Raw genomic sequence first — 24825 nt, 5'->3', positions numbered from 1 at the left:
AAATCCTTACAATGTATCGACATAGTGGGAAATCCCCACAATGTATCGACATAGTATGAAATCCTTACAATGTATCGACATAGTGGGAAATCCTTACAATGTAACTCTCTGTGGCTTCCCACTATATTTTACTCTCTGTGGCTTCCCACTATTATTTACTCTCTGTGGCTTCCCACTATTATTTACTCTCTGTGGCTTCCCACCATATTTTACTCTCTGTGGCTTCCCACCATATTTTACTCTCTGTGGCTTCCCACCATATTTTACTCTCTGTGGCTTCCCACTATTATTTACTCTCTGTGGCTTCCCACCATATTTTACTCTCTGTGGCTTCCCACTATTATTTACTCTCTGTGGCTTCCCACTATTATTTACTCTCTGTGGCTTCCCACCATATTTTACTCTCTGTGGCTTCCCACTATTATTTACTCTCTGTGGCTTCCCACCATATTTTACTCTCTGTGGCTTCCTACTATTATTTACTCTCTTTGGCTTCCCACTACTATTTACTCTCTGTGGCTTCCCACTATTATTTACTCTCTGTGGCTTCCCACTATTATTTACTCTCTGTGGCTTCCCACTATTATTTACTCTCTGTGGCTTCCCACTATTATTTACTCTCTGTGGCTTCCCACCATATTTTACTCTCTCTGGCTTCACAGTATATTTTACTCTCTGCCTTCACAGAATAATTTACTCATCTGGCTTCACAGAATAATTTACTCTCTGGCTTCGCAGAATAATTTACTCTCTGGCTTCACAGAATAATTTACTCTCTGGCTTCGCAGAATAATTTACTCTCTGGCTTCACAGTATAATTTACTCTCTGGCTTCGCAGAATAATTTACTCTCTGGCTTCACAGAATAATTTACTCTCTGGCTTCACAGTAGATTTTACTCTCTGGCTTCACAGAATAATTTACTCTCTGGCTTCACAGAATAATTTACTCTCTGGCTTCACAGAATAATTTACTCTCTGGCTTCGCAGAATAATTTACTCTGTGGCTTCCCACTATTATTTACTCTCTGTGGCTTCCCACTATTATTTACTCTCTGTGGCTTCCCACTATTATTTACTCTCTGTGGCTTCCCACCATAATTTACTCTCTGTGGCTTCCCACTATTATTTACTCTCTGTGGCTTCCCACCATATTTTACTCTCTGTGGCTTCCCACTATTATTTATTCTCTGTGACTTCCCACCATATTTTACTCTCTGTGGCTTCCTACTATTATTTACTCTCTGTGGCTTCCCACCATATTTTACTCTCTGTGGCTTCCCACCATATTTTACTCTCTGTGGCTTCCCACTATTATTTACTCTCTGTGGCTTCCCACTATTATTTACTCTCTGTGGCTTCCCACTATTATTTACTCTCTGTGGCTTCCCACTATTATTTACTCTCTGTGGCTTCCCACCATATTTTACTCTCTGTGGCTTCCTACTATTATTTACTCTCTGTGGCTTCCCACTATTATTTACTCTCTGTGGCTTCCCACCATATTTTACTCTCTGTGGCTTCCCACTATTATTTACTCTCTGTGGCTTCCCACTATTATTTACTCTCTGTGGCTTCCCACCATATTTTACTCTCTGTGGCTTCCCACTATTATTTACTCTCTGTGACTTCCCACCATATTTTACTCTCTGTGGCTTCCTACTATTATTTACTCTCTGTGGCTTCCCACCATATTTTACTCTCTGTGGCTTCCCACTATTATTTACTCTCTGTGGCTTCCCACTATTATTTACTCTCTGTGGCTTCCCACCATATTTTACTCTCTGTGGCTTCCTACTATTATTTACTCTCTGTGGCTTCCCACCATATTTTACTCACTGGCTTCACAGTAGATTTTACTCTCTGGCTTCACAGAATAATTTACTCTCTGGCTTCGCAGAATAATTTACTCTCTGGCTTCACAGAATAATTTACTCTCTGGCTTCACAGTATATTTTACTCTCTGGCTTCACAGAATATTTTACTATCTGGCTTCACAGTATAATTCACTCTCTGGCTTCACAGAATAATTTACTCTCTTGCTTCACAGAATAATTTACTCTCTGGCTTCACAGTATATTTTACTCTCTGGCTTCGCAGAATAATTTACTCTCTGGCTTCGCAGAATAATTTACTCTCTAGCTTCACAGTATATTTTACTCTCTGGCTTCACAGAATAATTTACTCTCTGGCTTCACAGAATAATTTACTCTCTGGCTTCACAGAATAATTTACTCTCTAGCTTCACAGAATAATTTACTCTCTGGCTTCACAGAATGATTTACTCTCTGGCTTCACAGAATAATTTACTCATCTGGCTTCACAGAATAATTTACTCTCTGGCTTCACAGAATAATTTACTCTCTGGCTTCGCAGAATAATTTACTCTCTGGCTTCACAGAATAATTTACTCTCTGGCTTCGCAGAATAATTTACTCTCTGGCTTCACAGTATATTTTACTCTCTGGCTTCACAGAATATTTTACTATCTGGCTTCACAGTATAATTCACTCTCTGGCTTCACAGAATAATTTACTCTCTTGCTTCACAGAATAATTTACTCTCTGGCTTCACAGTATATTTTACTCTCTGGCTTCGCAGAATAATTTACTCTCTGGCTTCGCAGAATAATTTACTCTCTAGCTTCACAGTATATTTTACTCTCTGGCTTCACAGTATAATTTACTCTCTGGCTTCACAGAATAATTTACTCTCTTGCTTCACAGAATAATTTACTCTCTGGCTTCGCAGAATAATTTACTCTCTGGCTTCACAGAATAATTTACTCTCTGGCTTCACATTATATTGTACTCTCTGGCTTCACAGTATAATTTACTCTCTTGCTTCACAGAATAATTTACTCTCTGGCTTCGCAGAATAATTTACTCTCTGGCTTCACAGTATATTTTACTCTCTGGCTTCACAGTATAATTTACTCTCTAGCTTCACAGTATAATTTACTCTCTAGCTTCACAGTATATTTTACTCTCTGGCTTCACAGTATATTTTACTATCTGGCTTCACAGTATATTTTACTTTTTGGCTTCACAGAATATTTTACTCTCTTGAAAATGTTTCTTCGGGGACTTGTTTCAAATTTTAAGCGCTTTCAGAATTTAATTACAAAATTTTTCTAGGTGCCAGAAGCTTCCAGTTCAATCAAAAAAACTGAATTTCAGGCATATATATGACATCATTTTTGTTATTTCTGGACACACAAACAAGTTCATCTCATTAGTTCTTGTAAAAAATTGTGCCGCATTTTCAAAACTAACTCTAATTTTCAAATGTTGGCGTTCTTTGCATTCTGGACACACAAACAAAATAGGTATATGACTATTTGAAGAGAAATATCAAGTTTCTAAACATTCAATCTGCAAAAACTGGCAATATCTCATCATTTGTTTATCAAAATTTGTTTAGCTTTCTTTCCGTGCAAACTTTCTGTAGACGATTCCGTTGACCTATAAATTGACGTCTGTCATTTTCTTTCTTCATTACAAAATGTTCGTTTTGGCAATAGTATTTGCATTCGTTTTTATTCCATCTTCTTCTTCTGTCACTTGTGATTTCAAAAATGAACTTGTTTCGATGAACTGGAATGTTAAAAACAATAAAATTCAAATTCATTTCGAGCACAATAATCTAACTGAAAATAGATGGACTTCGATAGCTTTTGGAGATGGACCTGGAATGGTTAGTTGTACTCAATTTTATTAAAAATAAATTCAGTGTATTTTTTTTTTAAAAAGTCAGAATAATACAGAGAAGTTCATTATATTATCCCCAAACAACGTTAATAAACTTCCTCCAGAACAACCTGGAATCGATTATATTTTCCCGTAGAGAAGACAATGTGATAACAACAAATTCTGGATATACACCAAAAAAGAAGAAAGTCGTGGTGGATGATGTTTCTTATGTGACAGTTAATGATGTCCAAATCACCGGGAACAAGCTGAAAGTTACAGTGAGCCGACCTTTGGGTCCAGCTGGTCCAAGAAACTTCTCATTGGATCAGTGTTTGAATTGGATGGTTGTACCGGGAGGAAGCTTAAGCAACGGAAAATTCAAGAAACATCATGGCAAAATTTTTTTCATCAAGGTTGGTGGAGAATATTTCGAGAAGATTTAATGTTGTACATAACTTACTTTTTTCTGAAATTCGTCATCAATTGGCCGCTATGTCAACCAAATTAAAGCTGCGGATTTTCCTTTTTTCCGTGTTTTGACGGAACACTTATTTTTCGTTTTCCTCAAAAAATAAGAGCGTGAAAACTCATAAATATTAAAACGGATGAGTGCTGAGAGGGCCTTATAAATACATGTGAACCTGCAAAATCCGTCACTCACTAGAATTGTTGTGGTCCCTATAAACCTTGAGCATGTTTGAAGAAGTAGTAGAACTTTCTAATCTTACGTTCCAACAACATTCAATTCTGATTTTATGAATTTTGCTAATTCCTAAAGAAAACGTTATTGTTCTCTCAAAAATCACTTCTTATTACTTTTCCCTCGTTCCTCGTTCGCAGTTGGTTTTTCCGAAACAAATATCTGTTCCTTTGTTTGATTGAACTGGAAAAGAGTAATGTCGAAATCCTTGGTAATTTGCTTCGTATCTCAAATTTTTTCATGAAATATTTATTACAGGACGTCTGTGCTGCAAAATGTACTGCTGAAAGGATCCAAAGAATCAATTCAAATAAAGCACTATAAAAACATTACTAACATTTTCACATTGAATTCATTAATTAAATTGTTAATTAACTGTCAAATCAAAACCATTAATAAATTTTATGAGCCGAGTTTTGCTTTAAAAGCTTTGTCTGTAGAGCTCAAACACCTATGCCAAATATTATGGAAACTTGAACCCCTATAGCAATAAACACAGTTTTCAGTAGGAAGAAACACTGTTTTTTTTAATTAAAAGTTTCACGTGGTTCAAAAATATTTACAAGTAATAAATTTTTTGAAAGGGAATAAAATAATTCAATGTATAGTTTTACGGAAAGTTTTTGATTGATTTTCTAGCGAGAAATCGTAGTTTAAACATTAATTCAGACTCTATTTTGAATCAGAACAAAAGAAGACGGCAAAAATTGAGATCACCAAACCATCCATATCGGTACAAACATGCTGTACTAAAAGTAGATAAGGAGGGTCAAAGATAATACTACTGATGAGCTTCTTGAAATATATTTGATTAACTGATTGCCATGGATTATTTGTAAATCCTTTCTCAAGCGTTTCCCCTACAAAACCATGTGTAACTTTTTTTTCTATTTTCTTTTACATCTTAAAGTTTGCCACCGAAAATACCAGAGCAAGTAGACACACACATACACTTGGCACATTGTTGGACTACAAACTCTCGTACCCAGATACACAAAAACCACGATGGTAAACACTGTGATGACCGAGTATAAAAGGGAGCACATGATGAGTTGAAACAGACAGTACATCCATTTGAAACTCTCACATTCGAAAAATGTTCCGATCCATTGCTGTTCTTTCGGCTCTTCTTTTTGCCTTTGCATCCGCCAAAACATGCAAATACGACAGTTCCGATTTTGAAGTTTACTGGCGATTCGCTAATAATTCGATTAATATGCAATTCATGAACACTGATATTAAAAATAACGAATGGACTGGAGTTGGGTTTGGAGATGATAAGGTAAGAAAATTGACAACATCTAATGCAGTTTATCCTAGATATCCAAAATAAATTTGAACAAATTCACATTCCAGAACAACTTTGTCGGAGTCTTCTTCATGGTGTCCAACAATCAAGTTACTGTCCGTACAGGATCAACCACTCAACACGGACCACCAACTTTCACTCAATCTGGAACAAACACTGCTTCAGTATCCACTCAAGCACTAAACTATTTCCCAGAGGATAAGACAATGAGTGCTGTCGTTCAAATTCCAATTCAATTCAATGGAAGAAGCCTTCAATCGTGCCAAAAATGGAGGGTAAGGCATTTTTTGTAGCTTTACTAAAAGTTCTTCAAATGTAAAATTTTTTCAGTTCGTCAAGTCTGGCAAAATCGAAAACGGACAACTCACCCGTAACGATAAGTCGCCAAAGGAGAAGAAAGTGTGCCCAATGGAATGCAATTAAGCTCCGCCCTTTTACTTATTCATGAATAATCATGTTTCAATTTGACCATGTAAATAATTGTTTTTCTCATATCGGGATCATCTTTTTTCTCTCACTGTTTCAAAAATAATTGAATTTCAATTTAAAAACGATAACTTCGACCAATAAACGGTTCGACTAGAAATCAACGAACAAACGTGAACATTGTCAGCGTGGCTACCGTAACCCGTCAAAATCAAATACACTTTGTTATTGTCACAATTGTGCCATTCGTTTTGTTTGAACAAGAAAAAACTGTGTTTGACAACTTCGTAAAAAACTTAAGAACTGATGGCGGAAAGGTTCACTAGAACAAATAAAAATATTAATAAAAAATTAATAAAAAAATCGGTGTGTGTGTGTTTTAATAGGGGCTACATTATTTATTCATTCGTTTCAGAGTGCCATAAAGTGAATGAAATAATCTACAACTGTATTTGCTTTCAATTGTTTGGATTATAAATTCCATTTGGTATTTCGCTCAACAATCCTATCCTACTTGGCTAGAAAACACCTTCGAAAGAGTGTAAACTGAAAATTAAATTGTAGAAATCACAACAATATATACATATTTGAAAATTTAAACAAATGTGAGCACCGCATTTTTTTGTCTTCGTCATGTCTGCAAGAGAGCGTAATAAATTAAATTATATTAAATTCTAAAATATCACACTAGAAAGCGAGCCGGTCACGAGGCGTCCGTTGTACGCCTCAACCCATGTGAAATGTCTAGTTTGAATGTATCAAGAGAAGAGTTTATGTAATATCCTTTTTGAAAATTGAATAAAATACATACTTTAATTTCGAATAGTTACCTACTAAATATGAGCTAATTTTTTTTACGTGATCTTTTCATTTTGCTCTATTGGTTGTTTTTTTAATATGGGTAATAAAACTGTATTGCTGAAATTATTGCAAGTACATACATATACACTGATTTCTGCATGTTGTTGATGATTATTCGTTGATAATAAATAGTTGATGATTCAATGTACTAAATTTCAGATAGTATATAATAAGGAAACAACAATAAAAGCGTTGTAAAAAATATTACCTTCACACTGAATTATATTTTTAAACAGTGTGCCTTCATATACTAAATAAAAATTAGTTTTCATTTATGGGGTTATTCAAGTAGTGTCGGAAAATTAAAAAGTGTAGAAAAATTAGGTCATAACTGTAATAAAACACGTAAAAATATGTGTTTTAATACAGTTGTGACGTCATAAATGTATTTTAATACATTTTGCAACATTACTTGAATAACCCCATTAGAGGTGTCGTCATAATTTTAAAGTTAAGAGTTAATAATTTTAAAGTTAAGAGTCATAATTTTAAAGTTAAGAGTTAATAATTTTAAAGTTAAGAGTCATAATTTTAAAGTTAAGAGGCACATTTAGTCCGAGTATCCCTTGTGAGTGCCGAAAATGATGTTGTCGCGTTTTCCAGAGGTTAAACCCTGGCTACGCGCATGTTGTAGCAGTATTCCAAAGTCTAAAAGAATGCATTTGAAATTTAAGTTTACAATCAGCATGGCATTGTATATAACGTCCCCGATTGCTAAGAAAGGCAAATGATATAATTTAAAAATTTCAAATACTATTTATCGAACACTACATATGGACATTTTTTCAATCACAAGCAGGTGGCCGGTAATTTTAACGCTTGAGGGATGAGAGTTTGGTTTTTACAGGGATGCGAGTTTTTTTTGGGCATATTTTGAGTCCCGTGATTCGGAGAGTTTCAGAAAAAAAATATACAAAAAAAGCCCCACTGCATTAAAAAACAATCACTTAAATAATAGCTAAAAAGTGACCATATGCATCCAATTTCCTAGATAATTTTTTAACTATTTTTGAGAAAAGAAAAGTGTCGCGGTGTTCAACAAGTTGTTTTTGCAGACATTTTCGTTAATATAGTCTATGCTCTCTGAAGTTTGCCAATCGGTTAAAAATTTACGAATTTTCCAAATATTTGCCACGTCTTTTTCTCATATTCTCTTCAATTCATTATCACTCTCTTCAAAATTTCATTCAAATGTTTACCAATCGTCACCTACTAACAAAAACTTATGTTTTCCTCGACCGATGAGACACCCACCTAAATAACTCGAAATGTCAATATCGCAGAATTGGTTTAAATAGCAGGAGACAAAAATTATTTGAAAACTATTTGAAATTTGAAGAAATCAAAAGAATGCTATCTCAAACGATTATTCTACTGCTCATTTCAATTGGAACTGTGGCTTCACAGACTTGCAAGTTTTCAAAATCCGCAGTGAAGGCCAATTGGAAAATTCAAAATGGGGCATTGCAAATTCAATATCAAAATAATAGAATTACCAATAATCAATGGACTGCAATTGGATTTGGACCCGGAATGGTTGGTTACAAACAATTAAAATAGTTTACTGAAAAATTAATTCTTAGTTTTGAATAACATACAAGGACGAATCACAATTTTAATGTTAAGTCTAACTTTGAGGTACTTTTTTGAATATCTAAAAATTATATTATTAAAAATATTATTTTGATTTTCGCTATTATTGAAGTTTGGCTTGACAAATTTTGAAAAAAAAATGTGGGAAAGATATCGCCAGCTTAGACGAATTTAAAATTCATGATCATGTTCAAAAATAAAATATTTCAGTCAAACCTGAACGTAATCGTATTCATAGTCCAAAATAGTCAAGTGACTGTACGTACCGGAAGAACATCTGGATATGGTCCACCATCTTTTGATAATCAAAGCAGTGTTAGTGTTCAAATGGCAAATCATTCTGGATCAACACTCAATGCTCTTGTCAATGTCCCATTAAACTTTAATGGAATGAATATTCAAAATTGTCAGACTTGGAATGTAAGTTCGAATATTAAAAAAATAATCTCGTATTTAATTCAATCAATGATTTTTCAGTTTGTACAAAGCGGTCCAATCAACAACGGAAATATGGGTGTACATACATCGAGACCAGATCAAGTCAATAATGTTTGTGCGTCACAGTGCAGATAAAAATTGTATTTTTTAAATTCTAAATTTGATCGATTTGATATTGTTCATTAAAATGAAATTGCATTTGTTTAAATTTCGCTAAAGTTGAATAGTGACAAATTACAAACTGAAACTTGTATATATTTTTTTCAGTAGCTCAAAAACATTCAGAGAAAAGTTCTATGTATAGAATTTCCTTGAAGTTAAAAACTTGTATTTTCAGAAAAAAAAAAATAGGCTAGACACATGAACACCTGTTCATACTTGAGGTTCAAAGTATCAACTGGCGTCATATTTTTTTTGTAAATAGCCATTTCATCTTACTATCAGAACCATTTGTGTTCATTTGTTTTGTTTGTAATTTTGGAAATTAAAGGAGACGAGTTTTTTTTTGTAAAGCATACCAAGATTACCTTCATTTCTAACAATTATACGAGAATTTATTTCTAAAAAACAATTATTTCTGCATTTAATTATGGTATTATCAAAGTATTCAAGTTTTTGCGATAACAGTTTTTTTCTAAAACATCTTTAATTTCCCAAATTCTAGAATGCGATAGTTTTTTCATGATGACGTCAATTTATTTCCCTGAAGCTCTAAAATAATTTTATACGCTTTTCCCGTTTTTTTATGCAATTCAAATTCTACTGAACTCCAATGTTTTCAGATTTTTCGAAGTTTTCAGTCAACGTTTTGGTTAATTTCCAAATATTTGAAACATTTGTATTTTAATTTTTGTTTTTTTAGCAACGCTGCATATTTGAACACTAGAAAGTTTTTATACAAATAATTGAACTTATAATTATAATATAAAAAATGAAAATATAATATGAAAATATAAAATGAAATTATAATATAAAACTTGCAGAAATAATTGTATTTTATTCGATTACGACTGGACCTGAAACCACAATACTCCATTCTTTTTTGTTCAGCCGTAACATTTTATTAATTTTTCGTATTATAAAAACTGAAAACTTGATATCTGAAACTAACCCCACAATCAGAAAGTATCGGTCAAATGACGCATTGAAAACAAAGAAAAATTGATTTGGGGAACCTCTGTCCGTTTTTGGAATGTTATTGTCTTCTACAATTTTTCCCCCAAAATAATGATCACTATTGTTTAATTGTATCACTCATGTCGTTCATACACTGGTATGACATCTTCAACCTATCTTCTTTTTTTTTGGCAATCAGTTCATTCTTTCACCATTTTTTCCGTTTTCTCCCATCTAATTTTTCCAAATCACTAACAAACAAGCAATTCTTTATTTTCTATCACTGATTTGTGTCCAGTCTTCTTGTTTTCCAATGATTTTTGATTCTCATTCTCTTCCTTTTTTCATTCATATAATCTCGTTAATTATTAACAGTTTCTTTCCAAATTCACTAAATTCTGCAAAAAAAATGTTTCTCATTCGGAAGCTGTAACCGTGTAATAGAACAAATTCTGTGAAAAAAATCAATTCCTGCGGGATAACATTGCACCTGGCATTCTGAATTTGAAAAAAAAGACACGTCATCTAAAAAAGTCTAGAATCGAATTCTCAAACATCGCTAGATCCTCCGCATTTACATTTCAAGTAACATTTAAATTTAAAGTGTTCCCACGATTCTCCAGATTTTGTCGATCCATTTCCATCCGCCTTTCTCATTTTTATTTTGTGTTTTCTTCCATTTAGACGTCTATTTGAAATGCGAAGAAATTTTAAAGAAAATCAGAAATGCACAAAATAATTGCGTCTGAATTATAAAACTTTAGATGTAAAAAGAACGAGAGTGTCACAAGCATCCTTTTTGCTGTGAATTTTTAGTTTCAGTATACTAAAAACTATGAGACATTTTCCATAATATATTAAACTCTAACAATTTAGTTTTTTAGCAATATAAATGAATATTTTCTCACAAAAAGATTTACATTAAAACTCGTTGTATTATTTCAAAACAAATTCATCTTTTTGCATTTTTTTGTGTTGAATTGTAGAAGAATTTTCAATTTTTTGAAATATTTTGCGAGACCAAATAGTATGCTAATTATTGATTACATTCTTAAATTCTCTTTTTGCCCTTTCAATTGTACCAAAAAAAATTTCAAGAATCTGATCATTGTTTCATTTTTAATCTGTTCTCAAAAAAATATGTCTTGACACAGACGAAACTTTTCAGATACCGTACCCATTGTGGAATTGATTTTAATTTAGTTCTTAAAGAATTTTTGTCTTGACTGGTTTGTTGATAATATTTTAAACTAATATATGTTTTTACAAAGAAATATGAAGTAGCTTTCTGGAAAAATTGAGAGAAACAAATGAAATCCAAATCACTTTCGGGTACGGTAGCCAAAAAGTTTTGTTCGTGCTAGAACCGGACTGCGGTAACGATTGATTTATTTATCTTTTGCTCACCTATGGGGTCTATGCCTCTTTAAACATTTAAAAATCTAAAGTTTCATCTTATAATAACTGAAACATTCACAAAAAATACTTTGATATTTTCAGAATGGCATCTTTCTTCCGTCGTCTTCTAAGTGTCCGTAAGCCAAAAAAAGTGTTGACTCGAAAGGATTCAATCACTGGCCGTAATCACACATTTGTTAGTTTTCTTTTTTTTTGTCTCTTTTTTCAACTTGTTTCTCTAATTTGATACCGAAAACAATTTCCAAATTCCATTCTTTTCATGTTGCATCGAATTTCTCGGTGGTCTGATATATTGAAGGAAGCGGAAGACAAATTAACAATAAGTGTAAAGTACAATTTTTGATAAAAGCAAGCTAGAGAAATTATAATTCCTCTGTTCTTTTTTGCAGTTATCAATAAGCCCATGTTCAAACATATTCTTAAATAATTTATGAATGGAAATAATAATTTCAGGAAGTTCCTTACTTGTCTCGCCTTGATGGAAATCAACTTCAGACGGGACAATCGTTGATTGCTAGGGGATACATTACAGGTAATTTGATAAGAATTAAAAAAAAAAGAGAAAAGAAAAATGAAAGTGACGGAAAATTAGTTGTTTTTGTTACCGGAAACTTTTAATATTTATGGGGAAATTCGAAAAATTGTTCACATTAAGATTTCGTAAAAAGTAGGAAGGAAATTGGCAAGCAATGGCAAAGCAACGTTTGCAAGTCCTTGGTTTTCAGTCTTCAGTATTCAATTTTACGAAAATAAAGACACGAAAAATTATAAAAAATTTAAGACCCCGCGCTTCTTGTGTGAAATTACCTTATTCGCGGAACGATCGATCTGGCGCTACAATTGTCAAATACTGATTTTTTGTAATTGTAATTGCTAATTTGTAAGTGTATTTAAAGTCGATATTTTCAGGGAATGAAGGATTTATTGTAAACTTGACATCAGGCCCGAATGTTGAGCTCGATGAAGAAGAAACTGGCCAACTAGACGATCGTCTCTTAGCTTTAAGAGTTGATCTGGCAAAGGGAAAAGTATTTTTGAATGCATGCATCAATGGGCAATGGGGAAAGTATGTTTTAGAGGTTCAATTAAAAATTTGGCACCTTTTAAACTTTTCAAGAAATTTCAAGCAATGGCAGAACATTAAAATATAAATTATTGAATAATTATTCTCATGCAAAACTAGTAGAGTAGGAACTTTTTGATCAAATTCAAAACTGTGATACATAGTATACTATAGAAACAAAGATTGATTGTATCCACCAGCTTACTACTCCGCCATCAAATTGGGAATACTTTGGATCAATAAAACCTCAAATATATATAGTTTTTCTGAACATGTTTTTTTTTGGTTTAAACGTTTTACAATTTTTAGAGAAGCTTTTGTAAAGCAATCGTATAAAGAAGGAGACGAGTTTGACATTCGCGTCCGCTGTTTTGAGCAACATTTTGAAATTTATGTGGAGCACAAACTGATTGCGAACTTCAAGCATTATGTGCCGATGAGCAATATTTCCCATATCTATGTTACTGGGGACGTTCGACTTTATGCTGTATCATGGGAAGGAAAACTTTATGTGAGTAATAGGATTTTCATGTTTTTTTTTTTTCATTTGACCCCAATGAGCGGCAACTTCTCTTCTTCATTATTGATAATGTGACTTTCAAGCCATGCTTAAATTTAATAGCTTCAACTCGACTAAAATTATATACAGGAATCATATTCTGAAAATTAGAAATTCCGAAAATTGTTTAATTGTTATCTCTAAAAAGCTATCCTTAACGTTGACATATGTATATACGAATGTTATGCAATAACTTACAAACATTTTTTTGAAGACTCCCGATTTCATGTTATTTTTTCTAATTTCAGAACATGCCATACACTGCAGACATTCCAGGAAATTTCTACGTCGGTAGAAAACTATTTGTATCTGCAATTGCAGACAAAAAGCCAAAAGATTTTTCAATTGACTTTTTTGCGGAAGGTGATATTCCGTTCCAATTGTGTGCTTCTTTTGTCCAAAAGAAGGTACTTCGAAGCAGTGAGATTTCTGGCACTAAATCGACTCCAGAAACTAACTTCGAAGGAAAAATTAAATTCCCATTGAAACCAAAACGATCATTTGATATTTTGATTTATGCAGCGGATGACAAATTTTTGGTGATTTAAAAATTGAGAAAACTGATCGAACAATGATTTTTCAGATTTTTATCAATGACGTCTTGTACTGCACTTTTGAGCACCGGGCTCCGGCTGCAAAAATAGAACGTCTTCAAATTAACGGAGATATCCAGTTAATCGGTGTTCATATAAAATAGATAATTACCTAGTTGTTCTATGGTTTTTCTCTCATTCTTTTTGTTCTAAGTTCATTCATATTAATAAAGTTTTCTGACCGGAACCAGATCAGATTCTTTTTTTCAACGAAACAATGCCTCAAATCTTCCACAAAGTCCTACGGAAATCCTCTTCCCAGCTCAGCATCCCGGTCGCACAGTTTAAAAATCCCTACTGATTTATTTTTTCTCTTGATTCTTAATAACAAATAAATATTAAGAAACTAGTCAGATAATGAGAATGCATATTTTTACACGAGATACTTGCGCGCCAAAACTGTAGGCATTCTCATGATCTGAAAGTTTTTAATACTACATATTATTAACAAACGGAAAACACAAATGACAACAGAAATGGAGCATACATTAATAATTTTCAATTCAAAAGCTGTTGTCAAATAAAATGACGTGATAACATTCACAACGTTCCGGTAATTTCTCAAAGTGATAATCAATTTTCATAAATTCAGTTCTTATTTATCTACTCGAGAGTATCGGATCGAAGGTAAGTGTCTTCCGATCGTGAAATAATTATGGCAACAGTTGTCCGTATATTAGAATAAAAACAATATAATAAGAAAAATTGCATTTTGAACTGAATGGCCATCTTATAAGCTTTTAAAACTAACTAAAAACAATTTTTCGGTAATTAGTTTTCCAGCAATTCAATATTTCAGAGAATCTTGAAAGTGTCAACCAATATGGCAGATAATCAATATGAAGATCTTGTACCACCTGGCGGTCCTACTCCAGAAAAGGCAGCAATTCCAGCATTTCCAGAATCGAATGCTCCTTCACAACCAGAAATCAATATTCCTCAGTTTCCAAATGCTCAAGGGACCGGAGCACCTCCACCTCCAACACCACTTGCAAATCCGACAGAAGACAACAAAAAAGCAGTTTCTGTTAAAGACAGTTCAAAAGTTGATAGTAAAATAGTGAAGGCAACCGGTGATGGAAAAAAGAAGAAAAATGGAAAGAGTAGTGAGACAAAGACTAAGAATAAGGTTAAGAAAAACAAATCAAAGGCCAGTGCTGATGAGGTTAGTTTACCAGAACGACTCCAGAAAATAGAATGGGAATTCAGAGTCAAATGGGAAGTGCAGAAGAACGTTTGTCAACTAATAGACCATCTACTCTTGATTATTGTCAAGTTGCTATTCTCATAACTCTTCTCGTCATCATCTGTCTTGTTTCCATTCCCGTTTTGTTGATTTCTCGTGGAATGTTCGACATGGCGAATATCAAAGAATCTTTGGAGAAGGAAGAGTGAAAAAATAGAACTGTTCCAATACTAGTAAAATGTTTTGATTGAAGATATTTTTATCTTTGATTGCTTTGAATTCATTAATTTCATACAAAGTGGAGTAGCATTTGGATTACCCTTCAAAATATGCGGACTGAATCCAAAAGTTGGTATAGTACAAAAGAAAAAACGAAGCAATTCATCTGAAAAAAAAATTCGCACTGGCGAACTTTCAACTGTGAATAATCTCATTTAAATAACCGCGCTTATAACTCCAAAATCCACCCATTTTTCCTTGCTGCTTTATGTCTACAATGAATTTACTTAATGTCCAAAACTTAAGGCCAGCATATGCATTTTGAAGGAAGCAATTTTCTTTCCATGATACATTTCTCTGTGGCTTAAAATACTATAGATTATTATGGATGAGAAAAAATCTATTTAAAAACACCTTAACTTTCAATTTCATCCCTAATGTTCCTCCAATATGAAATGCTCTCAAACCAAATAAAGTTAAACATTTTACGCACTCTGGTTTTTTGTTCTCTTACTGATGCATTTCAGATGTAAAACGGAGATCAGTATATATAGTACTCATTAAAGGTACGAGACCATGCAGGTACTGTTATTTTTCGCAAAAAAATTTTCCTCAGTTGGTTTTTTTTCCGTTCAGCAAAAGTTGCAAAAAATAGTTTTCTTCTTCTTTCCAATTTTACTAGATATACTGAAATTTAAAATCTATCCGAATAAATGATTTTCTGGTTACTTTCCCCCCAACATTTAGTTCAGAAACCCAAAAAAAACGTATTTTCCGTCTTGCCGTTTTGCATTGAAAACAGAAAGAGAAACGCGTATTTTTTCGACACACTCAGACACATACACACAGACGCACACGAGAGATGTCAACAAATAACGAGTCGGAAAAAGAGAAAAAAAGAGGACGGCTGGAGAAGACCAATGCCTCGTCAGAACGAGAGAGAAGAGAAAAAGAGAAACAAAGGCACTGCATTTTACGACTCGCCTTTACACGACATTTCATCGACCAGAAATTTATTGGTTTTTTGCTCGATTTTTTGTAAGTTTATCGTAAAACCTAACTCGTAATACGTATAATAGATTTTGTAATAAAAATGCATTGCAAGGTTTATTTTAGTTGTAAAATTAAAATGATAAAATTTGTGCCCGTAAACTTTCAAAATAGTTCAAGACTTCACACCACTTGCCTTTGAATTTACGATTAAACAGATATTATCGTACTAGTTTTAGTTTCTATCGCTAATGTCTTTTTAAACGTCTTCATTTTTACGATGTAAATGTTTTCAAATTTTTTTTTTAATTGACGGCATTTTTAGTTAAAGTTATCTAATTTTTTCTCAGCTTATTATGTGTTTGACGGAATAGATAGAAATGATTTTTTGTAGAATCGAATTTTTTGTCTCAACAATTTTGGGCATGTTGAAAAACCGATGTCGTCAAAATTGTTTTGCTTTATTCGTAAATGATTTTGAAAAAAATGTCCATTTTCGAAATTACTTCCAATTATTAAATGTAGAGTAGCGCCAAAGTGTTCGAAATTAATTTCAGGACCCAAATATAGTAATGAAACTTCTCAGGAACTTTTTGAAATGTTTTATCCACTGCCTGAAGGTATTTACTATTTTGCAAGTCGACTAGATGTTTTTAAAATAATTTCAATTTTTTTACTTATATGTATTCAATTATTGTAGAGATATGATGCAAGAATTCTATAAGTTTAAAATATTTGACAGGAAATTTTTGAATGATCGAGGCAAAAAATTGGGGCATTTCCATTTATCGTTAAGACATATTTTGTGTTCGGATCAGCTCGAAAGTAAATTTTTCGAGTTTCTCATGTTATTTGCTGTTAGTTTGTGCATTTTCAGAGCTCCCACGTCAAAATGGCATGTTCTGGAGCGTTTTTGGTCTAACCATATGTTATGACGACCACGCATTTCAATTTATCCTTAAGACACACAATTTTTCAGATCAAAATAATGGTGAACTTAAAATATGACGATTATTTTACACCACTCGTTGATGGAACTCGATTGTGCAAGATTTTGATTGGTTCCGGTGATAACAAAACTGTTTGTGGACATCCAATAAAGAAACAAAAGAAATCAAGTGAGTCATTTTATATCTTCGATTATTAACTCTACGATTTCAAGGTACAAGTGGAATATTGTATCACTTAAGAGCAAATCATCCGGATACACTTCTTGAAATTGGTGGAAGTCTTGAAGTTCAGCCATTGAAAAAGCGAAAGTTAGGCGAGGAATGGCGAATTCCAGAGAATAAATCTGGAACTGAAGGAGATTTTATCAACTGGACAGCAGAAGATTTTGAGGAAAAACGAATCAATGATGCACTGATAAATATGATATGTCTTGATGCAATGCCACTCTCAACATTAGAACGTCCTGGAATACAACACTTTCTGAATGAAGTGTGTCCTACATTTGTGCCAAAAGGAAAAAATCAAATGAACGTAATGGTACATAGTCTTCATTTCAAATACGAGCAACGTCTGAGAGAAGAACTCCGAAATGTGGAATATGTTGGACTAGGATGCTATTCATGGAACAAAGACGATAGAAAAAATGAACAAGTTGTTGGAATCAGCTGTCATTTTATGAATTCTGATGGATCAATTGTTACAAGGTTTCTGGATGCTATACATATTTCTGATCCTCATGAAGATCCTGAATTGGAGATTGAAAATGCAATCAAATCCATTACGGATTATTATTCAATCGGAAACAAAGTTGTGGCAATGATTAAAGATGGAGTCTCAAACTTGAAGCTTTCTGCTCAATTGCTAGAATTTGATATATACGATTGTACATGGAATAGTCTCTCACTTGCCTCTATTTCAGGAATTAACACAATTCCAGGAGGAACTGAACTTATTGAAAAATGCAAGAAAATCGTTCAAAAAATCAACGAATCGGCAGTATATGAAACGAGTTTAATTGGAGAATATATGACCATCGATTCAGCTGATCTTGTCAAATCCGGCAAGTTGAATTGGATTACTGTCGTTAGTATGTTTGAGCAGTTCACTAAGTTGAAAGGACTACTCGATACATTTTTGATGAATGACATGGAAGGCCTGATGCTCTATCAACAAGATTACGATCTTATGGAGATTATCCTGAGAACACTGTCTCCCTTGAAAACTGCCGTCGATTTTGGAAAAGTTAGTTTATGATTAAAATATATCCTTTCAAATTGATGTTACAGCAACACACATTCCGGATTTCTGCAATAATTTCCTTAATTTCTGCATTGATTTCAAAGTACTCGGCAGAACACTCATATGATATGTGCAAGGCTATCAAATTGACACTTGAAGAAGAATTGAAAAGATATCTCCAAATTCCGACACTTTTGTTTGCAACTGTTATCGATCCAAGAGTAAAGGTTAGTTTTGTTTAAAACTATTTAACATGCAGGTTGAGGTCCTTGCCAAAATTTCAAAAAATTTTAATACAGTGCGTCCAACTTCTATAGCACCCCCCTCCAATTCGGCCGTTTGGAGCTTTTCAAAATATTTTTTTTGGAAAAGTGTTAGTGCAGTTCGATAGCAAATGTTGAAAAACCTATGCTCCCCAATTTTTATCATGATATCTCAAAAATCACGGAAATTAGGTCAAAATATCTGAAAAATGGCCGTCCAACTTCTATAGCACCCCATCTGATTTTTGACAAATTTCTGTAAATTCGGGGGTTTTCTTCGTAGTTAATGAATTTATTTTGTAAATCACACCAAAATAATCAGGTGGTTTCACTTTCACATTTAAAAAATAAATATAACCCTTGAAAACACGTGGAATGCCTGGGATTGTCCTGGAACATACTTATTTGCTTCAGAGGCCATATCTCGGCTCCCAATGATTTTCGCAGCACCAAAATTGATCAAAATGTTCTTCTCCGTCTATTCATTACTATGTAATTAGTTGTAGAAAGCATTTATTCATATGAACCAAATGGTAAAGGGAGCAACTTCAGTGGTTTTTAAAAGGTTCGTTTTAACCATGAAAACGAGCGTTCGCAGGCGCAGAGCTGAAGGTTTTGACTTTGTATGGTACAGAATTTCAGCTCATATGATTTAAATATCTTTGAAGCTTCGATTTTGATTAGAAGTCTTTGAAATTTTATTTGGACGAGTTCACGAGACCGCTCAAAAAAGAGGACAAAGGCAAAGCGAGGCCGCAAGTCTTTTTTTCAAGCTAACATGCGAAAATTTTAGACAGAAAAGTAAGATATACCTTTCCGAATGACGATTTTGCTAGTTGTATTTATAACTCAAGTTAAATTTAGCGAATTTGCTCATTGAATCTTTTTTTGGTCAAGTAATGCAAAAGCTACCAGACAAAACATTGAACCTGCGATTGTAGATGTCTGGCATCTGATTTACCCATGGATTTCCACGGATTTGTTGTTCATGTAAAATAATTTTTAATTTTACCTATAATGTAGTAATTTTTAGTCAAAAATGTATACCCAACCATTATCTCTGCGCCTCCGAACGCTTGTTTTCATGGTTAAAACGAACCTTTTAAAAACCACTGAAGTTGCTCCCTTTACCATTTGGTTCATATGAATAAATGCTTTCTACAACTAATTACATAGTAATGAATAGACGGAGAAGAACATTTTGATCAATTTTGGTGCTGCGAAAATCATTGGGAGCCGAGATATGGCCTCTGAAGCAAATAAGTATGTTCCAGGACAATCCCAGGCATTCCACGTGTTTCCAAGGGTTATATTTATTTTTTAAATGTGAAAGTGAAACCACCTGATTATTTTGGTGTGATTTACAAAATAAATTCATTAACTACGAAGAAAACCCCGAATTTACAGAAATTTGTCAAAAATCAGAGGGGGTGCTATAGAAGTTGGACGGCCATTTTTCAGATATTTTGACCTAATTTCCGTGATTTTTGAGATATCATGATAAAAATTGGGGAGCAAAGGTTTTTCAACATTTGCTATCGAACTGCACTAACACTTTTCCAAAAAATATTTTGAAAAGCTCCAAACGGCCGAATTGGAGGGGGGTGCTATAGAAGTTGGACGCACTGTAGATAGAAGTGGCTTCAAACAGTAAAAACATGTAATTATTTAATTTTAATTTAATCACCAGACACGAAATTTGCCAATATACCAAAACTTTTTTTTAGAGAGTTTCAAAATACAGTTTTAAAAGTATCTACTTTTTAAAAGTAATGTTGAAACTAAAAACTGCACATTTTGTTGTTTATAAAAAATTATTTTGCAGTTATTATTACTGCCTGCGACAGCAAAGGAAATTGTGCAGAAGAAACTTGAAAAAATTGCACAAAATATAAGGAATGCAGAAGACGTAAAAGATGTTGCAATTACTCACAACCAGCATTGTAAAACTGATGTTCAAAGCAATTATGATCTATTCGCAGAGTTGTTCAAAAAATTACACGGAGAAAATTATCAGAATTCTTGTAAAGAGGGAGAGATCGTGAGCCCACAAGCAATGGCTAAGACAGTATGTTTCTTTCAGTGAATATTTTCGAACATTAATTGATATTATTCAGGAGCTAGAACGATGGATTTCGGAGCCAAACATTGCATTTGAGGAGCCTATAGTGTTTTGGCAAAAAGCAGAAAATCGAACTAGATATCCTCTTTTATTCCAACTCTCTTCAATTGTATTATGCCTACCGGGTGCTTTGTTGAATACTGAAAATCTTACTTCCGCTAAGAATCTACTTTTCGAGCATCAAATTGGCTGTGAAGATCAAACTAATCAGAAAATATTATTCCTTCATCAGAACATGAAATTAATTGGTATTCTATGATAATTTATCTAAAAGCTTGTTTTCATTCTGAAATGCATGCTTCAATGATTGTATAATTTCCATATTGAATTTGAAATTAATATTTACTTTCTTTAAAATGACAAAAATAAACTATGCATTTTTATTTTCCAAATGAAATGAATACAACTAATTAATACAATTTTGAATGGTTTTACATACATTTTAATATTTTGTCCAAATAATTTAATCGGTCATTCGATTTGTATGAATCTTCTTAACAATCTTCTGGGTGTGATTATCATATCCTTTCAATTTGTCATCTGATGCCTCAATATACTTCTTGATGCGATTTATTCGCTCCTGCCATTGTTTTTTCAATTCGTCACTAGTGGCTTTGTCAAGTTTTGGATCTTTCAGTTTCTGCTCGATTTCTAATTTTTCAGTCCGCTGTCGGAAGAATTTGTTCAACTCCTTCTCATATTCGTCACCTTTCTTTTCTTCTTGTTTTTCAAATGTTTCTTTCTGAAATATGACATCTATTCTCCCTTATGTCCACTAATTCATTTTTGTGCTAAAAATATAAAAAACACAAACCTCAACAGATTTCAGCTCACAGAGAAGTCGGAATTTCTCTTCGAAGTCGTTCTTCACTTCAACAGAAACCATTTTGTTTTTATAGTTTGGCTGTAATGTTTTTTGTTAACAAAAATTTCAGGATACCAAATTATAGCATGGAATTTCATCAGTTGTAAACACCGAAACATCAGAATTGTCTATAAATACTGCAGCAATAAGGAGTGATATTATTGAATATCGTACCATCGGACGAATGAACGATGGGTTATCGTATATATCAGTAATCTGAAAACAATAAAACAATTATTTTAACTTACAATAACAGTTGCACGAAAAAGGGAAGCAAAATATCAATTTCCAATTACAACCTGGTATCTTGCAGAAAAGCTACAGTTATTTTTGAGGTAACTTCTCATTCAACTTTAGCAACCTTAGAAATTCCAATTACAAAAATTTCAACTTGGGCAAAATTGTTTAAACTTGGGGTTCTACAGATGAACAAAATGTGCACTGAAAAACTTCCTAAAATTGGCTAAACTTGAACGAAAATTCCTAATGTTGAATGAAAAGTTGTGGCCAATTGTCAAGTATCTTGGCTTCTGGCATAGACAACGCAATAACTGCAAAAAAATATCTGTCATTAATTGTTAATAATGTTCCGGGCACGCTCTAATGCTAATATAATATTTTTTTGAGAGACATCGAATAAATATTACATCTCCTAAAACAATTACCAGATGAGAGAGCCATCTATAATTTAATCCCAGGTACTTACCACATACGGAGCTGCGTCCAACAATGAAGAAACAATTGCATCTAGAAGCATTACGATTGGAAAAATAAAGGAACGATGAATAGTTGGGATGTGTTCAAGTGTTATCAATATTAATGTTATGACAGATGTCACCCGAAGAATTGTCAATGTAAGAAACGAGACCTTCAGTGCAACACTGTATTCTTCTGAAAAAATATATACAAAGATGTAACAATCGAACTTGAACCAAATCAACTTACTTCAAAATACAGAAAACCGTGAAAATTGATGAGAAACAAGCAGCAATTCTTGAAAATAAAATGCTCTCCAATGGAGAATATGGCAACATTATTTTGATCATTTCCACTTCTCCACTTAGAAGGCGAGTTTGTAATGTTCTGTAATTATGACTTTCAAACAAATTTTCATTGATTCCCTCACATTAAACAAGTCAAAGCTGCAAGCTTTTTGAGGAATGGCCGTATTTTGCGAAGATGTGAAATTGATTCTATCACGTTCCTTGGAACTTGACTAATGTATAGAATGTCATCAACAAGCGCTTCACAGTTTGTATACTCTTAATAATATAATTTATAAACTGTACTTTGTGAGAATATAGTAAAGTTTCAAAATGATTGACTTCCCGTAGCAAACTTTTAGACATACGTAAACTCACCAGTTTTACCAAATTTATCAAGAATTATTTGAACTTTTGAGACGTCTCTTCGAACAATTGAGTGAATTAGTTGCCATGGACACATTCTAAAATTATTAATTTCAGTTTCCTGTGAATAAAATAAATCGTCTGTCATAAAACATCTGAAAATTAATTTGAAGCTTACAAGGCGTATATAGCTGTTAATGAGACAATAATAAACATAAGATGTGTCTCCGCATAGACTGAATCTCTTTTGAACAATAAAATAGTTACAAATACAAATGCATACGTCTGAAACATTAATTTTTTTCTATTTCAAAATATCTCTACCAGATAAAATGAGAATCCAATCGCCCATACTCGATACTTTCCAAGTCAAAAGCTGCTTGAATTGCTACAATGCTCATAGTTTTTGAAAACATTGTTCCAAGTACAAAAGCTATTCTATCGAAGAAATTGAAGAGAAATGCTTCAGAAAGGAGAAAGCTGGCAACGATCACGACTGTAAATGTGATGATGGATTTACGATAAGACCATCTGAAATTAGTTAAATTTGAAAATGACCATTCTGATATATTAGAACCGTGCAATAAGAATTGCAATCAAACATCCAACCATTGAAGACACATTATTCAAAACCAACAAAGTCCATAAATCCGTTGATCCATTATTTGATTTCTGAAACATTATGGTTTACCCTGTATTACTTATTTTATAAAAACTCACATATTCTCCAGTTTCATTAATTACTTCGGGATGTTCTGGTTCAAGTAATCGTCCACGTTCATCAATATATGAATGATCCTTATGAGAGAATGTCACATACTTTTCCATTCCATTGTAATGAGTGTGAAATCCAAAAATCAATGCATTCAGAGTTAAACTGACAATGTAATAAGGAGAATGAGGACCGAGAATTGAGAATAAGTCGGACACTGTTTTCTTTTTCTCGTTCAAGCGTGTTTCTAGTAAACGGATCTGAAATTTAAAAGAAATGATTCATCGAATTTAAGAGTAAAATTCAATTTTATGCATCTGCAACTAATACCTTATTCTTTCTCTTCGTTTCGTTTGTATCAGAGTCTGAATCGCCACGCGATTCATTTGGAGTCATTTCAATGAACAGATTGATCAATGTGAATGTATGAAGTGCGAGTTCAATTGGCAATACGTAAAAGTTCACGGAATGAAAATATACAATTTACTTTTTAATTGAAAAAGGATATGTCAAATATGTCTTGGCATATAGAAATATCATGCCACAAAAGTATGTTTCTATTTATGGTCCTCCGCGGCTCAAAGCCATTATAATTTTCAGAAAATTGATTTCAAAGAAAATGATGAGCGCACAATAATTAAAAATACCATATGAAAAGTTATACTCCTTCTTCAACTGACTACCATGGACATATATCATTAAGCATCGTTCTAAAGAGCTCGAAAGTCGAAAAATCTACTTCGATGCTCCGGCCAATTGATCCGAAAAATATCGTACCATTTTTTGGTCTCAAAAAAAGTTATCGATTGAAGTCTAAATGAGGAAAAGTCTCCAAGTACAAATTCGATATGGAAAATTTTCAAGCAAATTGTAAATAACTGAAATGACAAATGTAAACTCCAAAAGCAATGTTGTTGTGTATTTGTGCACCCAATTAGTATTTCTTGAAAGTTTAAGTATGATCGAACAAAATTAAATTCTATGATGCATTTTCTTAAAGACTAAAAATTGCATTTTGTGTTTTGTTTTCAACAAACAAATTCCCAATTTTCGCTCTTTTCTCACAGTCATAAGCGTGACGAAAAATGTTCTTTACGTGCGTTTCTAGCAGACCGCCTTTCTTTAAATGATGATTCAGTGTCATAATTCCTTAATTCCTTTA

The 24825-nt window shown here is 33.1% G+C and overlaps 6 protein-coding genes, 1 non-coding gene and 1 pseudogene across 8 annotated transcripts; 6 read left to right on the top strand and 2 right to left on the bottom strand.

Annotated features, from left to right (window-relative positions):
• The first annotated feature begins 3444 nt into the window (after positions 1-3444).
• On the top strand, positions 3445-4803 carry Y73F4A.1 (DOMON domain-containing protein Y73F4A.1). The gene is made up of 3 exons (NM_069173.7): positions 3445-3694; positions 3813-4103; positions 4649-4803. Exons 1-3 carry the CDS (start codon positions 3503-3505, stop codon positions 4712-4714), a joined length of 549 nt encoding a protein of 182 aa, NP_501574.1. The 5' UTR covers positions 3445-3502; the 3' UTR covers positions 4715-4803.
• A 646-nt stretch (positions 4804-5449) lies between these two features.
• Positions 5450-6410, top strand: Y73F4A.2 (DOMON domain-containing protein Y73F4A.2). Its single transcript, NM_069172.8, has 3 exons — positions 5450-5672; positions 5747-5974; positions 6030-6410. The coding sequence occupies exons 1-3, from the start codon at positions 5487-5489 to the stop codon at positions 6120-6122; spliced, it is 507 nt and encodes a 168-aa protein (NP_501573.1). The 5' UTR covers positions 5450-5486; the 3' UTR covers positions 6123-6410.
• A 1893-nt stretch (positions 6411-8303) lies between these two features.
• Y73F4A.3 (DOMON domain-containing protein) lies at positions 8304-9270 on the top strand. The gene is made up of 3 exons (NM_069171.7): positions 8304-8522; positions 8790-8999; positions 9057-9270. The coding sequence occupies exons 1-3, from the start codon at positions 8337-8339 to the stop codon at positions 9150-9152; spliced, it is 492 nt and encodes a 163-aa protein (NP_501572.1). The 5' UTR covers positions 8304-8336; the 3' UTR covers positions 9153-9270.
• A 2363-nt stretch (positions 9271-11633) lies between these two features.
• On the top strand, positions 11634-13952 carry C53D6.7 (Galectin). Its single transcript, NM_069170.4, has 6 exons — positions 11634-11727; positions 12006-12084; positions 12462-12618; positions 12925-13126; positions 13423-13713; positions 13758-13952. The coding sequence occupies exons 1-6, from the start codon at positions 11635-11637 to the stop codon at positions 13869-13871; spliced, it is 936 nt and encodes a 311-aa protein (NP_501571.3). The 5' UTR covers position 11634; the 3' UTR covers positions 13872-13952.
• Positions 13953-14356: 404 nt separating this feature from the next.
• Positions 14357-15221, top strand: C53D6.10 (uncharacterized protein). The gene is made up of 3 exons (NM_001027923.2): positions 14357-14394; positions 14567-14932; positions 14977-15221. The coding sequence occupies exons 2-3, from the start codon at positions 14591-14593 to the stop codon at positions 15160-15162; spliced, it is 528 nt and encodes a 175-aa protein (NP_001023094.1). The 5' UTR covers positions 14357-14394; positions 14567-14590; the 3' UTR covers positions 15163-15221.
• A 1920-nt stretch (positions 15222-17141) lies between these two features.
• On the top strand, positions 17142-21117 carry C53D6.6 (HAT C-terminal dimerization domain-containing protein). Its single transcript, NM_069169.5, has 5 exons — positions 17142-17280; positions 17325-18355; positions 18400-18579; positions 20441-20683; positions 20733-21117. The coding sequence occupies exons 1-5, from the start codon at positions 17151-17153 to the stop codon at positions 20994-20996; spliced, it is 1848 nt and encodes a 615-aa protein (NP_501570.1). The 5' UTR covers positions 17142-17150; the 3' UTR covers positions 20997-21117.
• Positions 21118-21198: 81 nt separating this feature from the next.
• On the bottom strand, positions 21199-24059 carry C53D6.5 (annotated as a pseudogene). Its single transcript has 12 exons — positions 23994-24059; positions 23672-23923; positions 23529-23623; positions 23276-23482; positions 23130-23236; positions 22964-23049; positions 22729-22864; positions 22548-22685; positions 22309-22493; positions 21777-21818; positions 21552-21641; positions 21199-21479 (listed from the first exon to the last, which is right to left on the bottom strand). Coding segments are annotated over exons 1-12 (1685 nt in total).
• 21ur-12219 lies at positions 23566-23586 on the bottom strand. Its single transcript, NR_056351.1, has one exon.
• Positions 24060-24825: the final 766 nt, after the last annotated feature.

This window comes from Caenorhabditis elegans, chromosome IV (assembly GCF_000002985.6).
Source record: "Caenorhabditis elegans chromosome IV".
Taxonomy (NCBI): Eukaryota; Metazoa; Nematoda; class Chromadorea; order Rhabditida; family Rhabditidae; genus Caenorhabditis; species Caenorhabditis elegans.
This window is presented reverse-complemented; position numbering and strand designations above follow the sequence as displayed.

What these genes read in the sequence shown, in the direction of transcription:
- Y73F4A.3 (NM_069171.7), top strand. Translation starts at nt 8,337, where the DNA reads ATGCTATCTCAAACGATTATTCTACTGCTCATTTCAATTGGAACTGTG. An exon ending in TTGGATTTGGACCCGGAATG is followed by an intron (nt 8,523 to 8,789) that starts GTTGGTTACAAA and finishes AAAATATTTCAG; the next exon opens with TCAAACCTGAACGTAATCGT. An exon ending in AAAATTGTCAGACTTGGAAT is followed by an intron (nt 9,000 to 9,056) that starts GTAAGTTCGAAT and finishes ATGATTTTTCAG; the next exon opens with TTTGTACAAAGCGGTCCAAT.
- C53D6.6 (NM_069169.5), top strand. Translation starts at nt 17,151, where the DNA reads ATGGTGAACTTAAAATATGACGATTATTTTACACCACTCGTTGATGGA. An exon ending in AAAGAAACAAAAGAAATCAA is followed by an intron (nt 17,281 to 17,324) that starts GTGAGTCATTTT and finishes TACGATTTCAAG; the next exon opens with GTACAAGTGGAATATTGTAT. An exon ending in TTATCGATCCAAGAGTAAAG is followed by an intron (nt 18,580 to 20,440) that starts GTTAGTTTTGTT and finishes ATTATTTTGCAG; the next exon opens with TTATTATTACTGCCTGCGAC.
- C53D6.10 (NM_001027923.2), top strand. Translation starts at nt 14,591, where the DNA reads ATGGCAGATAATCAATATGAAGATCTTGTACCACCTGGCGGTCCTACT. An exon ending in CAAAGGCCAGTGCTGATGAG is followed by an intron (nt 14,933 to 14,976) that starts GTTAGTTTACCA and finishes ATGGGAATTCAG; the next exon opens with AGTCAAATGGGAAGTGCAGA.
- Y73F4A.2 (NM_069172.8), top strand. Translation starts at nt 5,487, where the DNA reads ATGTTCCGATCCATTGCTGTTCTTTCGGCTCTTCTTTTTGCCTTTGCA. An exon ending in TTGGGTTTGGAGATGATAAG is followed by an intron (nt 5,673 to 5,746) that starts GTAAGAAAATTG and finishes TTCACATTCCAG; the next exon opens with AACAACTTTGTCGGAGTCTT. An exon ending in AATCGTGCCAAAAATGGAGG is followed by an intron (nt 5,975 to 6,029) that starts GTAAGGCATTTT and finishes AAATTTTTTCAG; the next exon opens with TTCGTCAAGTCTGGCAAAAT.
- C53D6.7 (NM_069170.4), top strand. Translation starts at nt 11,635, where the DNA reads ATGGCATCTTTCTTCCGTCGTCTTCTAAGTGTCCGTAAGCCAAAAAAA. An exon ending in CTGGCCGTAATCACACATTT is followed by an intron (nt 11,728 to 12,005) that starts GTTAGTTTTCTT and finishes TAATAATTTCAG; the next exon opens with GAAGTTCCTTACTTGTCTCG. An exon ending in TGCTAGGGGATACATTACAG is followed by an intron (nt 12,085 to 12,461) that starts GTAATTTGATAA and finishes CGATATTTTCAG; the next exon opens with GGAATGAAGGATTTATTGTA.
- Y73F4A.1 (NM_069173.7), top strand. Translation starts at nt 3,503, where the DNA reads ATGTTCGTTTTGGCAATAGTATTTGCATTCGTTTTTATTCCATCTTCT. An exon ending in TTGGAGATGGACCTGGAATG is followed by an intron (nt 3,695 to 3,812) that starts GTTAGTTGTACT and finishes AACTTCCTCCAG; the next exon opens with AACAACCTGGAATCGATTAT. An exon ending in GCAAAATTTTTTTCATCAAG is followed by an intron (nt 4,104 to 4,648) that starts GTTGGTGGAGAA and finishes TATTTATTACAG; the next exon opens with GACGTCTGTGCTGCAAAATG.